Genomic DNA, 14,792 nt, shown 5'->3' with positions numbered 1-14,792 from the left:
TAGCGTGAAAAGCAGACAATGATTTATTGTAGACTACCAATTAGATGATTAACACTTTGTTTCATGAGCTACAGCTTCCTATCGAATGTTATATAAATAAATATATTCGTTATTTTAGACTATAAAGGTACAGATTCGTGATAATATCAATATTAAATATGTATATTCACAGACGAGGTGTAGGATAGACTGTATCTCATGAAAGTTGGTGACACACGAACTGAAATACCGGCCTGGTAAAAAGCTCGTGGATTTCGAGCGACCTCTTAAAGAACGGCGATCTTGAGAACTATGGCCAATTGAACTACTGGAATCGGTAGGGTTAGGAAACGTGGAAAAGTCTTTCTTCCCTTACATGGTGTACAAGACTGCTATTATCACAGACAAAGTATACGAGTAGACCTTACAACTTATGGACTTTCGTGGTTTAATCTGACTGCCATACCGATGTGAAAATTCGGAGGTGATTTTAGCGTCCTCTTCTCATGGATGGCGGTCAGTTGAGAAACTATTCACTCAATTAGTATTGATGGGCAGACAGCTGTAGTGTGTGTGTAAATACATATAAGATGGGATTGAAATTCATTTCTAAATCTGTTGATAATGTTGCAAATGACACGAAAATGGTAATGGGGGTTCGAGACCCCATAAAAATGGGCCGAAAGATCTACTCTTATACTCTTAGAATCTTTGATGAATCAATGAGAATTAAAACTAACCTAGCCAAGAAGCTCTATATTCATGATGACCTATGCAAGGCGGATCGCAGCCAATTTGCTAATATTATTTAGATTTTAATTAATAATTGCATTACCCAGCTAAGAGCGATACGATTATTAATTAAACGATAAATAATATTACCCAGGTCTCACCGCGTGGAGGTTGCTGCGAGTGGAGACCCGAACGGAGATAGATGGAATAGATGGATATGGACAAAAGCACAATATATACAATAAGCAACATTTAAGACAAGGATCCAAACAAATGAAAACGTGGAGAAACGATAGATCGAAGCCCAGCAGACATTTTAATGTTGAAAAAGAAATTAGAAAGAGGAGAGGCGGAACTACTGATCACTAATGGTCAATATTGGTCAGCAAAGTTGACCAGTGCTCGACCAGTGGTCAGTAGTGGTGAGAAAAGGTGGAGCGCAGAGCTACGAGGTTCCGCCACGTCCGCCAGCGCCGAGAAAGAGAGAGAGAGTGAGCGCCCGTCACCGGCAGTTAGCCTCAGGCAGAGGAGTCGAAGGGGTGGGGAAGACCGTCCTTGGCGAGTTCGCGAATCAATTAACAGTTAAACGTGCCTTTGACCGAAAAATGAATATTCTACGCACAATGGTATTAAAACAATTATTTATACAACCCACGCTATCGAGCATTATTTAACTATTGCCCGATGTTAATTAATAATTATTGCAAACAATGGGTATGAAAATATGGAGAAATTCGAGGAGACTGAAAGTTTCTTTGAATTTCTGTCGAGAACCAAGGTCGTACATCACGTATCTTCGATCTTCTGTCCTTTATACGATACTTTACTTTTTTTATCAGTAAATTATACAGGATTTTAACAAAGATACGTGGGTAACAGGGATTACCAGGTCTCGACACAGACGAGGTATGCTTCATCAGCCACAACGCTGGAGGTTGGTCACCGTGGGGTGTTAGCTGGTAAAAATTAGACACTACCCCTCCCCCTCCCCCTATTTAGGGGCCTAGAGGTGTCCATGGGGATTTCTTTGGGATTCGGTCAGGACGAGTCTCCATTCGCGGTGAGACCTGGGTAATATTATTTAGCGTTTAATCAGACCTATTCCGTATAATCTTTTATTTTGATTCCTTCGAAAATACAGAAAGATTTGCAAGCAAAGTTGTATTCTAACGCGTCTCTTTCGATTCCTGTCTTCTGTGTAAATCATTTATTCGAAAATATTCCGAAGTATACATATATCTCTTTTGTCATTTTTTTTTTTTTAATAAAAACACATTAATTAAGCTAATCTCGCGTTGTCCCTTAAAACGATCGTCGAGTCACCGTTCAGGGAGCAGCCTCGGCGATCGTTCGTACCGATTCTGCCGATACTAAAGCACAATTAATATGGCAGAAGCGTGTTTCTAATGTAAACGTATTCGCGTACAAATATTATCGATAATAACTTAACAGATAATCGCGTTACGCTGCTCCGTTTCAGAGCGCAGAGGAAGCACAACGCGAATGGAAACAATGGCAAAAATATTAATCGACTCGATTGTACGCGAATAAGATATGAAATTAAATAGATAAAAATGAAACGAATGATTCTTCATCGAGGAATTTACAACAATCTAGGATTGAAGCGGCCCATGTGAAGTATAAGGCCAGTCGGGTTGTGTCGTACGAAATAGAGGAACGGTTGGTCCAATTTCAGTCTGGGTTTGTCTTCCGATCTCTCGGTGTTTCTTATCGACCCCCTCGTTGGAACAGTGCGATAATTCTTTGACGGAACATCGGGCATCGAATCGCCCTCTAATTTCTCTTCGTTTCGAGAATTTCGCAATGAGGGACTAGCTGGATAAATTTCCACGTGGTGTCGTCCATTACCCACGTTTTCATCGCCGCACGTGCTGAACAGATTCATCTGAGAAAGGTTTGAGAAGTTTTCGCAAAATTAAGGACAACTATAAAAGGAAGGCGAATGGATATTTTAATAATTCGGGAAAATAAAATACCTGTAAAACATCTGATAGAAACAGTCGATTCCCGATTCCTCCGTTGATACCTTTGAAATCGGCGTCGCTGGAGAATAACCGATCGAGACCCATTCGTTTCAAGGCGGCGGTGGCGTTGACTACCGACCGATGACTGAACTTCGGTATCTGCAGTTCGAGACCGGGCCTGGGTATAAGAACCTTGAGAAGTTTGTTCCAGGTGCCATCACGGAACGCATCTTTAACGAGCCTTTGCTCGAGACGATCCAACGTGTCGCCTGGTGCAACGTGGCCTTGTTGTCCGGGCAGCAAGAATATCGTCGAAACGAGCTTATCAGCGCCACCGAGAGCCACGGCGGTGGCGTCCAAACTAGGTTCATAACCTATAAATTTTCACGGTTGAATATGCGGCGTATTTTGATATCAGGAGTAAGATTTGCACAATTTACAACAGCATGAGATGTTTGATTCCATATTTAAAATTGCAGAACGCGTAAATATTATTTTTTAATAATATTCTATATTTCTAATTTAAAAAAAAAATCGTATTATAAGTTAATCGTCAACATGAAAGGTATCAATAAATATACATCAATGCCCATAAATCTAGTGTTAAAAAAAGAAACTAACCTGCAAGCACGTTCGATCGCCAAACGGTAGCCGGGACCGGGATCAATTTTCTCAATCGATGGGCGGACGAAACCGCGAAGTACAGCTCCCCGTCGCGACCAGTGGTGCTGGCCACGCTGGTGTTGCAGTCCGTTTGGAACACGTTCGCCGAAATGGCGGCCAGCGGCGACCTCAACGGAACCGCGTTGCTCTTCACGAAATCCTTTATCCTGCCTCCGGTCTGCTTTCTGATCAGCAGATTGGTTCGACGTCGCGCGAGGTCGCTGATGGTGGCGAAATTCATCTCGGCCACCAAGCCTTCGTAAAACTGCTGCGCCTGTTCTTTGTAGAACGGCAACAGTTTCCTAACCTTAACCTTGTCGGCGAACAGCTCGCGTACGAACGCCGCGTTCGCGATGCCCTGATGCCTCGCCAGGCTCACAGCGTCCGTCACGTTCTGGAAGATCAGATGTGGATTGAAGGTGGCCACGTTGTCCAACCCTAGGACTTCGTTCATCTGTTCCGACGTGGACCCCCGCGCGCCCAAGAATATCATCGCCAGCATGCTGATCATACCAAACGGAGAGAGAGCTAGAGATCTCCCGGTGCTCAGTCCCTTGTTCGCCGATATCCAAAATTTAAACGCCAGCTCGTTGCACAGCCTGGAGAAATTCACTATGTCCATGCTCGCGTTTCTCGTGCTGGTGTCCAGTCCATTGGTGCTCTTAGAGGCGTTCAACGACACCGTCGCATCGGCCTCGCTCGACGGGGTGGTCGGCGTCGTTTGCAAACGCGTTCCCGTCGTCGATTCCGATGCTACTGTCGGCTTCTTGGTCGTCGTCGACCACGAAGCCGTCTGGTGTTGAGGTATCCGTTGCCATTTGTCGTCCGCGTCGACGTCAGTGGCGTTCAGCTTGCTCGAGCTAGATGGTTTCGAATGTCCAAGCGTATGATGAGGCGTCGGGTGCTCGGGTTTCGTCGTCGTGCTCTCCTGGGACTCCGCCGGTCTTTTGGTCTCGTTCTTTTCGGGCTCGTCGAAGCTCGCGTTTCCGTTCGACTCTTTTATATCGACGGCCGGTAAGTTGGTCGTCGTCGCGATCGATTCCTTCGCGTTGGTCGCTGATTCCTCCTCCACGGAACCCACGGTTGTCGCGTCGATCTTCGAACTTTGGATCGTCTCCTTTCTCTCGAGTTCCGACTTCTCTTTCGCCGGAACTTCCGTTGTACCTGCGTCCATTGGGTTCGAGGTTCCGACATGAACGAGATCCAACGGTTTCTCGATGTCTGTCAAATTCTGAACGTTCGACGGTTTGTCGTGACCAACAGTCGTGTCGCGTACGACGGTTTCGTTCGCGTTCTCCGTCGATGGCGTTCCAACGAGATTCTCCTCGGATTGCGTCACCGAAGTTGTGTCGTCTTTCTTCAACGCTTCCAAGGGAATTCTGTCCGGCCGCGAGACCACTTCCGCCATCTCTGTGCTAGATACATTCTGTTGGTTCTCCACCGTAACGCCGGAGACTTCGACAACGTTCGTTGAGTTTTCGATGCTCAATAATTTTATCGTCGTCGTCTCGTAAACGGAGCTCGACGGAGCTTCGTCTCGATCCGTAACGATCCGCGAGGTGGCGTCCATGACGTACGAGTCGGTCGTTGGCATCGAAGTCGTGCTTTTCGACACGGTCGACGGTTCTACTTTCGTTTGAGGATATTCTACGCTCGTAACGGACACGGTTCGTTCAGTCGTTTCCAACGCTATCGTTTCATTTTGCACCTTCTGTTCAGACGCTTCCAACACAGTCTCGTTCGTTGCATCTGTCTCCACCGCGTCGACGATTGGTAAAACAGATGTCGCGGTTTGCGTCTCGAGCACCAGCGAAGTAGTCGATTTCGAGCACGGAGTTACGTCTATGGATGCAACCTTCTCTGGCAACGGAGTCGTGTTTTCCGTTGCATTCGAGACGGTGGTTCCGAAACCAGCAATGAGCGCGCTCGCCAGAGTTTTGGTCGGAAGGTTCTCCAGCGAAATGTTTGGTAAAACGATCGCCTCCGTGACGGGAACGTTCGCCTCGGTGGAGACAGTTCGAAGTATATCTTCGACGATCGCCACCGATTCGACGCTAGTCTGTTGCCCGGCGTCCGACATCATCATGGTGGAATTAGAACTCGCGATTGTGAGGTTCGTTTCTGACGACTCGAGGGGACTGGACATCGTTACTTTATCCGTAGTTTCCGAGATAGAGGTAGAAGGACTTGAGTCGATCATTTCCGTCGCGTTTACCGTGTCCTGACTATTCGTTGAAACATCGACGTAGCTCGTCGTTTCTTCGAGGGGCGTCGAACTCGTCGAAGCTACAAGGAAAACTGGAGCAACCGTGGGAAGAATTTCATCCTCGACTTGGAGTCTCATCGTTGTACCAACGGTGGATTCTTGAAGGGGTTCTTTGAACGTCGTATTCTCCACGTTGACTGGAGGTCTTTCCTCCACCATCGTGGACAATCTCACCGTCGTATCGATCATCGTTGCCATAGTGGTCGTACTTGCCTCTGAACTGTTCTTGCTTTCCTCCTTCATGATCTGACGAGGCGGTTCCAGGTCGCCTGACATGGTCAAAACGGAAGAGGCGGGTCCCTCCGAGATCTGATTGATCATGCTCGACAGAGAGTTCTCCAACTCCGCGGATAACGGTTTCAAAGGCTGCGTGAACTCCAATTCGCTGGACTTCGTTACCGCATCGTACGCGATCGACGACTCTGTTTGCAAGCGCGTGGAGGGCTTCTCCGTGCTGGAGACAAACATTGTTGTGAATGATTCGTTGACCGACGTCTCGACTGTCTCAGACTCGGTAACCGATACCGGTTTGGTCGTAAGATCAGTTTCCAAATCCTCGTTGGTCCAAGTGCTGGTTGGCTTTATCTTTGTTTCCGTGGTCGACGGATGAACGATTTCTTCAGTGACCGAGACCTTCGAATCAGACGTTGTGCTAGCAACCTGCGTGCTATCGTAATTGTCATTTGTGGGCGAGAATGAGGATGGAGGAGCGTTGGACGTCGTTGATTCGTAGGTGGTCATAGACACGGGAATCTTATCGCGATCCTGACTCTCCGCGAACGCATTCTCCAGAGGCACCATTTCGGTTATCTTCTGGAAAACGAGACTGCTCTGAGTGGTGTAGTACATGGTTTGGGGTTTTTGCTCCGCCGTGATAACTGGCACCGGTATCATCAACTTCTCCGTGTACGAAGCCGTTGGGGACTCCGAAGTGGTCGTTAAAAGAGGCTCTTGCGTTTTGTTTCGCTGGCTAATCGGTTCTTCCTTTTGCTCCACGGATACGGAGTCGCCAGGTTGCTCCAGCGACGAGACGACCGTGGTATTCAGTCTCGATAAGTCTGAGGGGGGACTCCGGACGGTCGTCGTGGCTTCTTCGACGCGATGAGGCTCGTCCATCTTGTCCCCGTACTTGTCGCCTGCCAAAATGGCGGGCAAAATGTTGCTCCACTCGACGTTCACCTTGTCAGGTACAGAATTCGGGATGGAGCCCGTCAACGTCGATGGTTTGTCCATTGCGCTCTTCAGGACGCTTTGCACCTTCTCAACAACGTCCATTACCTAGAAATATTCACAAATTGATGTTAGAAACATAGCTAAAGTTTCCAACGTTATACAATAGTCGTTGCTTGTAATTAGAAATCGAGTCTCGGAATTTATGCAGCACGTAAAAGTAAGACAACCTTCTTTCCACCAGTAAGGATATCTTCAGCCTTCTGGGGCTCTTGAATCCCTATGTTAGAGTGATCCGGTCCTCCGGCCGCGATCAGAGCTTGTATCTCTTGCATGGTCATCTGTTTCGTAATCATCTCGCCTCTCTCGTTGTACGTGTAGAATTGGAATCCATCGGGTTTCAATAAATTAGCCGGCGAAGGAGGCAATCGATAGAAGTTTACGCCTATCGAGGCTGGCGAACTGTTGATCCCAGTCGAACGTATCCCGTTCTTCGCATCGTGATGCTTCGGGACCACCGCCATCGACTGGACCACGCTGAAAATTGTAAAATACTCCCTAGAAAGCTGTCGCGATTTTTTTAAATTTTAATTAAAATTAAACTTAAAATTTAAATTAAAAAAAAAAAAAAAAAAAAATAAGGTATTTATGTCTTTGTTAGTCGTTGGCAAAAAAAGCTGTCGCGATTTTTTTAAATTTAAATTAAAATTAAACTTAAAATTTAAATTAAAAAAAAAAAAAAAAATAAGGTATTTATGTCTTGGTTAGTCGTTGGCAAAAAAAGCTGTCGCGATTTTTTAAAATTTAAATTTAAATTAAACTTAAAATTTAAATTTAAAAAAAAAAAATTCCGGTATTTATGCCTTTCTTAGTGGTTGGCAAAATTATATTTGAGCAAATTTAAAATAATTTGTGTCGATGCAAATTTGCTTTTTAGAGCAATGTTTAAAATTTGACACTTCACACGTAACGGTAATATTTTATTTGTTAATTTCTAGCGCGGTGTACCCTGCACCGAGGACGAGGTTGAGAAACAGCGAGACAGAGTCGAGAGTAGTGGGGGGATAAGACCGAGGCTGTTCGAGAGATCAAAATTACGAGAACCCGGAGAGACAGTACGGTACATCTCCTCCAGACAGGCTGTTTCCCTCTCTTTTTTTTTTCCGGCTCGAACGGACGCCGCGCGTCCAGGCGCAGTTAACAAAATACTGACCTAGATTTTAAAAATTTCCTAGGCGTTAAAACGGTAGTGCGCTCCAGAAACGGCCAGCCCACGCTGGTACCTAAACACGTCCATAGCACTAGTGTCGTCAGTGTCACGTGAAACCGTTTCAAGGACATTATTCTGTTGCTCCTCCTTACGTCGAGGTGATCTGGAAGCAAGAATCGGTTGGAAAGCTTATCGAGAAACGCGTATTTCCATATAAAACCGATAAAAGCTGGGACGCGAGGCGATGCGAAAAAGGGCTACACGACCGCCAATGGCCATGTACGAGCGGAAAAATAGATCGAAAGAAAGACAGAAGCGACAGACGAGTCCGTCTTCTTTTCGGTTAACGACCCTTCGATTCCTTGCTACCCCCTTACGGGCCATCGCCTTAACATGACGACCGGTTTTCCGTCGCGTTGTAAATCGCTTAGTAAATGCGATACGCGCGTTCGACTGCAAATATTTAACAAATACGCGCGCGGCTCGTTCCCAAATCGAATATCAATTTATTTAATCGATCTGATTGTTAACACACAGCGGGTCGATTTTCACGATGGACCAACATCGCATATTAAATTGTCCCACAGGTACAGTTCGACATTCTTTAACTGACAAAAATTAAAATTTGTAAAAAATAAAAAAAACCGTTTTCCTAACCTATTCAATAACTAGAGATGAAACATGAATTTTCAAACTTTTTACTGGATAAATAATTTGGAAATGTTAGCACAAAGTTAACGAAGGATGAAAGATGTTTTATAGCGACGATATAATCGCCGTAAAAAAAAAGGAGAAGAGAGTCGTAAAAGGGCGAAGAGTTTGGTGACATTCCCGTGTCCTATTACGCGTTAGAATGTTTGTAAACACGAGTGTCTGCGTCCAATATCGACCGGCGTAAAATTAACTTTCCCGTGATACTGGAGGAAACGGACGGGCAGAATTACAGAAATATCTTATCAGGATCTAAGGTCCAACGAAGCTAACACGGAGCGAAATACGATACATTGGGCATATGGCTCTCGAACCGCGATGAACCCATCAAAGAAACGGATTTACGATTGAAACGAGTCCATCGAGAAACTACACTTTCGTATTTTATTTTTTACCGGGGAAATTGGATGGTAAACTTCTTCCAACTCTGGTGAAGTTTTTGAGAAATATAAAGATTACGACGATATCCTATTAGGATGCCTCGAACACGATACACGGGGCATATGCGATTGGTACAGATAAAATAGTCTTGTAGATTTTTTTCTATTCCGTTACGGTATATACCGGATCGAAAATGGGCGTAAATTATAGAAATATCTTATTAGCATATGTGCAGAGTTGGAATTAAATTAAATATGATAAGATAGAGTGCATGTACCAATATCGAGCAAAAGTTAATTGCAATTGACGATTGTTCGATCAACTGCTGCATTGGAACTTTGTACTTGGATAAAATTTGTAAACGAATATAACAGAAAATGGTAAAAAAAAAAAACTATCGCGTTACAAGTGGCGCGGAACGTAACACGATACGTAGGGCGTACGTGCCCCTCGTACCGCTGCGAACGAGCGAAAAGAAACGGATTCCCGGGAGTGAAACGAGCTCATCTTAAATCGGTGACCGTGAAAAGTCAAAGACCGAATTCTGACCGGCGACGGGCCGCGAGATCTGTACGCGTTAGTTGGGCCAATATTCCGATACTAGATACCTCAATAGTCTCTGACGCGTCGACGAATAAGGGGCATGTGTTCCTCAACGAGAACCGGCGTGTTTGCGCTCGCACTGTCTTCCGTGTTTTTTTTTTCCTTCACTTTTACTATCGGTTTCTTAGGTTATCTCAACGATTATCGCGCTCGGACATCGGTGGTCCGGTGACACGGCGGCGAGGATACGAACGATGGTTGTTGTCTAATCCTCGGGACGAGATATGGCAGCGACAATCGACCCGGCTACCCCGATTCGGAAGCAGTGGATCCGATCGATATTTCTTCCGGTGTTTGATGGTGTCCTCGCGAACGTTCGTTCTTCTTTTTTCCCACCTTTATTCGCGCGTTCGTCGGTTCTTTTATACCGTTCTCTTCTTATCCTTTTCGTGTGTTGCGAGAGAGCGTGCGCCGCCCTTCTTCCCGTACCACCTGTCGTCGTTTCCACTGTCTCCTACCTTGGATGAGCGCGTACTGCGTGGCGCTCGAATCCTTCGTTGAGACGAGTGCATCGGACTGAGAAAGAGAAGCGATATCGTAGAGAGGGGGCAACCACGGTCTTCGTTCTTTTCGAACGAAAAGATGGGGAAAGGGTGAACCGGGAGAGCCGAGAGATGTTGGCCGGAACGGTTCACCGTGGGGGGACAGACGGACGTCGGAATATATGGGAATATACAGGGTGTTTCAGAAAGCTGGCGCCAAACTTTAGGGGCATGCGACACGGATTTTCCGACAACGACGAAACTTTCAATCGAGATAAAATGGAAACCAGAGGAGATCTATTTTTATTTTTATGCACACGACTTGTACATTACGCGTGAAATGCAATACCGTTTCAACGACCACCACGATTGTGTTTACTTCGAGATCATTGACAATTTGTGGTTAGGTGGTGCATCTTGGTGGTCGGTCGACGACTGCATTTCAAGCTCAATGAGATGATAGGTTTGGTGCGAGCGTGACACGTGGCACCATCTTGTTGACACCACATCTCGGGCACATCAAATTCGCGCCAAAGAAAAGATGAAATCATCGAACGGTAACACTGACTGATAATAATTTCTAGTTTTTCTAGTATCAATGTTAATTTTGTTTTTTTAATGTATATATATTAAATAAAAGTATATCTAGATTGCAATTGTGATTATATTTTTTATAACTATAAAAACTATATTGTTTACCCCCCTTTAATAGTTTCTTCAAAGCTACTAGGTGTCTACCTGCAACTTATCGAGCAAGTCGTCAGGTCGAACAATTTAAACACAATACGCATTAGCACTAAGTAGATGTACCGATGTCATTCAGCTGCAGTAACGGAAGAATATACGTTGTCACTTTGGTATTACAGCGTCCGTGACCGTGTACACAGTGACGGATCTAGAGGAGCTCAATGGATGGAAGGAGGGGGGCTAACAAAGAAACGCGAAAAATATTCGATGTTTCTAGAATCTAGAATAGAAAAAGTTGAATTGTTCGAGCTTTAATGACTGGTCAACGTTTGTCAACGGATAGAAAAATTGCTCGAAGGGATTAAAATTCAGATAATAGATGTTTTTAATCGTTAGGGGGAGGGAGGTTCAAGCCCCTATAGCCTCCCTCGTATTCACCATTACTTATACAGTTATTAATTCCTCAATTTACCTTTACATTATTTAATTATGGTTCGTGCTTACGCGAATTCTGAAATGACGGACACGTTAAAATTATTGTCGAAACGAATGGAGGTCATATCGGACGTATACTATAGTCCAGTGGTTCTCTACCTGTCCAAAACGCGACCCAAATTGCACAATGGAACATTGGACTGTAACTAATTTGACAAACATTTACGTTTACTAATTTACGAAAATTAAACTTAATTTAATTTATATTATCGATCAATTTTTTCACGGAAAATGTAAAACCTTTTAGATACGTGATAGCTATAGGTTGAGAAACACTGCTGCAGACTAGTGTAAACACACTTAATAATTATACCAAACAACACTTATCTTGGGGCACCCTCGATAGCTGTTATTTTAAGTTTTAAATTTCATCGTGATCCCCTAACCCATTTTTCCGTGACACAGAGACACGACCAAGTTTCATTCGTAATTGTTTATTACTTACCCACGTGTACAGTCTATTCTGAAAAATGGACAAAAGTTTCATTGTTTTATTATCGGGTGAAAAAAATAATAATAACGAAAATTAGATTAAAAACGATATTTACAAGACTGTGTTACACGTTTGCGCAGAAACGGAAATGCGAGTTGAGCACAGTCGGAAGCGAGGTGAGCCACCTGTTGGTGATTCAGAATATATATGTTACACTCTTCTCTTTCACTTAATGTATAAATGTTCTCAAGAAAACGCGTAATTCTTTTTAACTTTCATTCAACGTACCGAATCGAATTTTAGTACGCGATAGAATGCTTGAATCGACCAAACCAACCAACGAAACATTAACTTAACCCTTCAAGTCCGATGCCCGTACAATGTACCGATCTAGAAATCTTTGTTCTCGGTCGATAGTTAATTATTGGGCGGAAAGCTGCGCTTTATCATTCGAGATCAAAAGTCGTGTCGTACCTAAAGGGTTAAAGGAACGGTTGCAACGACGGTCGGAAAAATACAATCGTGTTTCTGGCCGTATCTGATGAACATGTTTGCACATCCAGCCGTACATCTATTTATATTATTCTTCCATAGATATTGCAAGTATACAGACTTTTCTTACGATGTCGCCAGCATTAAAACCAGAAGTATCAATCGTAAGTGCATGTCCGCCACTGTATATCGACACACGGGGTGGAGGGGGAGAGAAAAGGAAGAAGGGATATAGTATGAGGTCGAAGGACCAGCGTGGAACCCGGCCGAACGAATAAAAGGAGATGAAAACAGGGAACGGAAGGAGAGATTACTCGGTCGGTGCAATAATATTTCGGAACCGTGGAATGCAACGGTGAGAGAGTTTCTCGCGATCGTGCGCTAAAAGTTTCGAGCTTCGACAAAGTGATTAACCGGTATCTATCGATTTTTATTTGTTCGATGCTTCACGATGTTATGTACGGGGTCTTCGATTCACGTTTTCCTCGGCCGGACGAGTTTCGAGCTCGATCGGCGACCACGTCTCGGAGAAAAACATCGAACGGTTCCGATTAATAAATCGCACAGTGGCACAGTGGACCAGATATTCAACATTTAGCAGTTCGAATAAATTCTCTTAAACAATTGAAATATATATTCCCTACATTACCAACTCGTTCAACTCGATAGGTTATGAAGCAACATAACCAAACAAATTCCATCGAAAATTTCACTGACCTCATCCATATACTTTGGAGATTTTATTAAATTTTCTTTAATTTAGTTTCATAAGGAATTTAAATTATTCTAGGTTAGATGATAGTTCTTCTATTAGATTTAAAACGAATGATGGAAATAACCAAAATCGACTGGGTTCATTTGCGTATGATGTAAACAGTTCGTTAGAAGAGTTTCTAATCAGAATGATGAAGTAGGAAATGATTCTCGCCTAATTATACAGGGGAAAGTGTGTTGGAAGTATTCTAATTTGCAATAACGCGGAACTATTTGGGTCTCGAAAGATATTGGCGTTAATGCAGGGAGCAAGGAATGAGTTTCTTTTATCTAGTGCTTTTATTACTGTGCGTGATCGCGACTAGTAACTTTCGAATACGGTCAGAAGCAACACCAAACTTTTTGGTGTACGATTTTACTTGGTCAACAGACACACGACGATTAACGGTACATCGACCGAATAAATTGCTTTCTTGATGGGTATATTCGTAACGTTGCCTGGAATTTCGGGCAAAACGTCGCTTCCGTGAACGTGGTTTTTGCCCGTATTTGAATTAGGTCCTCGGAACGTCTCGTGCGATTCTTTTTCTATGCCAATTCGAATAATCGAATACAATTTATGTACTATTCGTATACTCGACCATTAGAATACTATCGGAATATTTAAATATCAGCTGCATTGATCAAGTAACTGAACGTTCGTAGTATTTGAATAATGTGATAGTAGAATTTGTAATTGCTTTGCAGAACTGCAAATTAACATCGCAGATATGACAAAAACGGTTACAAAATACTGGCTAGAAACGTTGTATATTTTGCTCGTTAAGGACTTGATCGATTCAGTTTACCATTTTTCTTGTCAACGAATAAATGGTTATTCATTTCGAGCTCTGAGTATACTCATTTGGTATTCATGTATCTACGGCAAGTAGAATATATATGTATACGGTAAAAAAAGGAAGAAAAGATGACACGATTCGCTTACACGCGTGTACATTATTCCTATCCACGATTGGGAACATCGCTGAACGATTAACGGTATACGTTTATTCTGTTTCCCTTTCCACTCCATCTTTCGACTGTTTTAAGAAATATTTGGCCGGCGGGTCCCGTTCAAGGATCGCGAAGAGCATCACGGGAGGAAAATACACGGAGGCTCCGTTAGGAAGTTCCCCGAGACCCAATCGCTTACGCGAAGTTGTTTTAAGTAACGTTATCTCTCGAGTATCTGTTTAACGTCTATCGATCGTTGAACAGATACTCGTTCGACCAATGACACGAGACACGAACCGATACCATAAGACTATCAGAAAATAGGAATTATTTATTATTAGACTGTGAATGTTTTTGCAAACACATATCTTTACAAATTACAGGCAGAAAAATGGGACTTTGTCCTAAATAATATTAATATTCTTTATGAGAATATCTGCTAGGAAAACGACGTAAAAACGACAATAGCGGTTAGTAGCGGTACGCTGAAAGTGTAACGGTTATTAATGCGCTCGAAGAAACCGAGAAAATATGCCTCGTTAATTTTCCCTGTCCAGGTTCATCCTCGACCATTTTCTCAAATTATACTAATAGATGTGTTCGATATTTTCCGAGCTAATAGTTGATTGAGCGTTGTTCAGATCGTAGCAATTAAATATCGTACGAATAATTGAGGCTAACGAACCGTGACACTCGTATTCAAGAAATTTCGCGTTCGTTGGGCATCGAATCGGGACCAATCGATGAAAACATCCTGAAACTGAAAGGAAACTTTCGTAGAATCAACTTGGACAAC

General features: G+C 43.6%; 1 protein-coding gene across 1 annotated transcript; it reads right to left on the bottom strand.

Moving 5' to 3' along the window:
- Nucleotides 1-1,901: 1,901 nt before the first annotated feature.
- On the bottom strand, nt 1,902-8,136 carry LOC122405168 (flocculation protein FLO11-like). Its single transcript, XM_043409707.1, has 5 exons — nt 8,009-8,136; nt 7,026-7,332; nt 3,318-6,903; nt 2,709-3,070; nt 1,902-2,617 (listed from the first exon to the last, which is right to left on the bottom strand). Exons 1-5 carry the CDS (start codon nt 8,134-8,136, stop codon nt 2,315-2,317), a joined length of 4,686 nt encoding a protein of 1,561 aa, XP_043265642.1. The 3' UTR covers nt 1,902-2,314.
- Between the last annotated feature and the right edge of the window lie 6,656 nt (nt 8,137-14,792).

The sequence above is a fragment of the Colletes gigas genome, unplaced genomic scaffold (assembly GCF_013123115.1).
Source record: "Colletes gigas isolate AHSC1104 unplaced genomic scaffold, ASM1312311v1 Colletes_gigas_Sc00004, whole genome shotgun sequence".
NCBI lineage: Eukaryota > Metazoa > Arthropoda > Insecta > Hymenoptera > Colletidae > Colletes > Colletes gigas.
The sequence above is the reverse complement of the archived record's forward strand: the minus strand, read 5'-3'. Positions and strand labels throughout refer to the sequence as shown.

Coding starts and splice junctions, on each gene's coding strand:
- LOC122405168 (XM_043409707.1), bottom strand. CDS start 8,136: ATGTCCTTGAAACGGTTTCACGTGACACTGACGACACTAGTGCTATGG. Junction 7,333..8,008: donor AGGAAATTTTTAAAATCTAG/GTCAGTATTTTG, acceptor TACAATTTTCAG/CGTGGTCCAGTCGATGGCGG. Junction 2,618..2,708: donor TTCTATCAGATGTTTTACAG/GTATTTTATTTT, acceptor AACCTTTCTCAG/ATGAATCTGTTCAGCACGTG.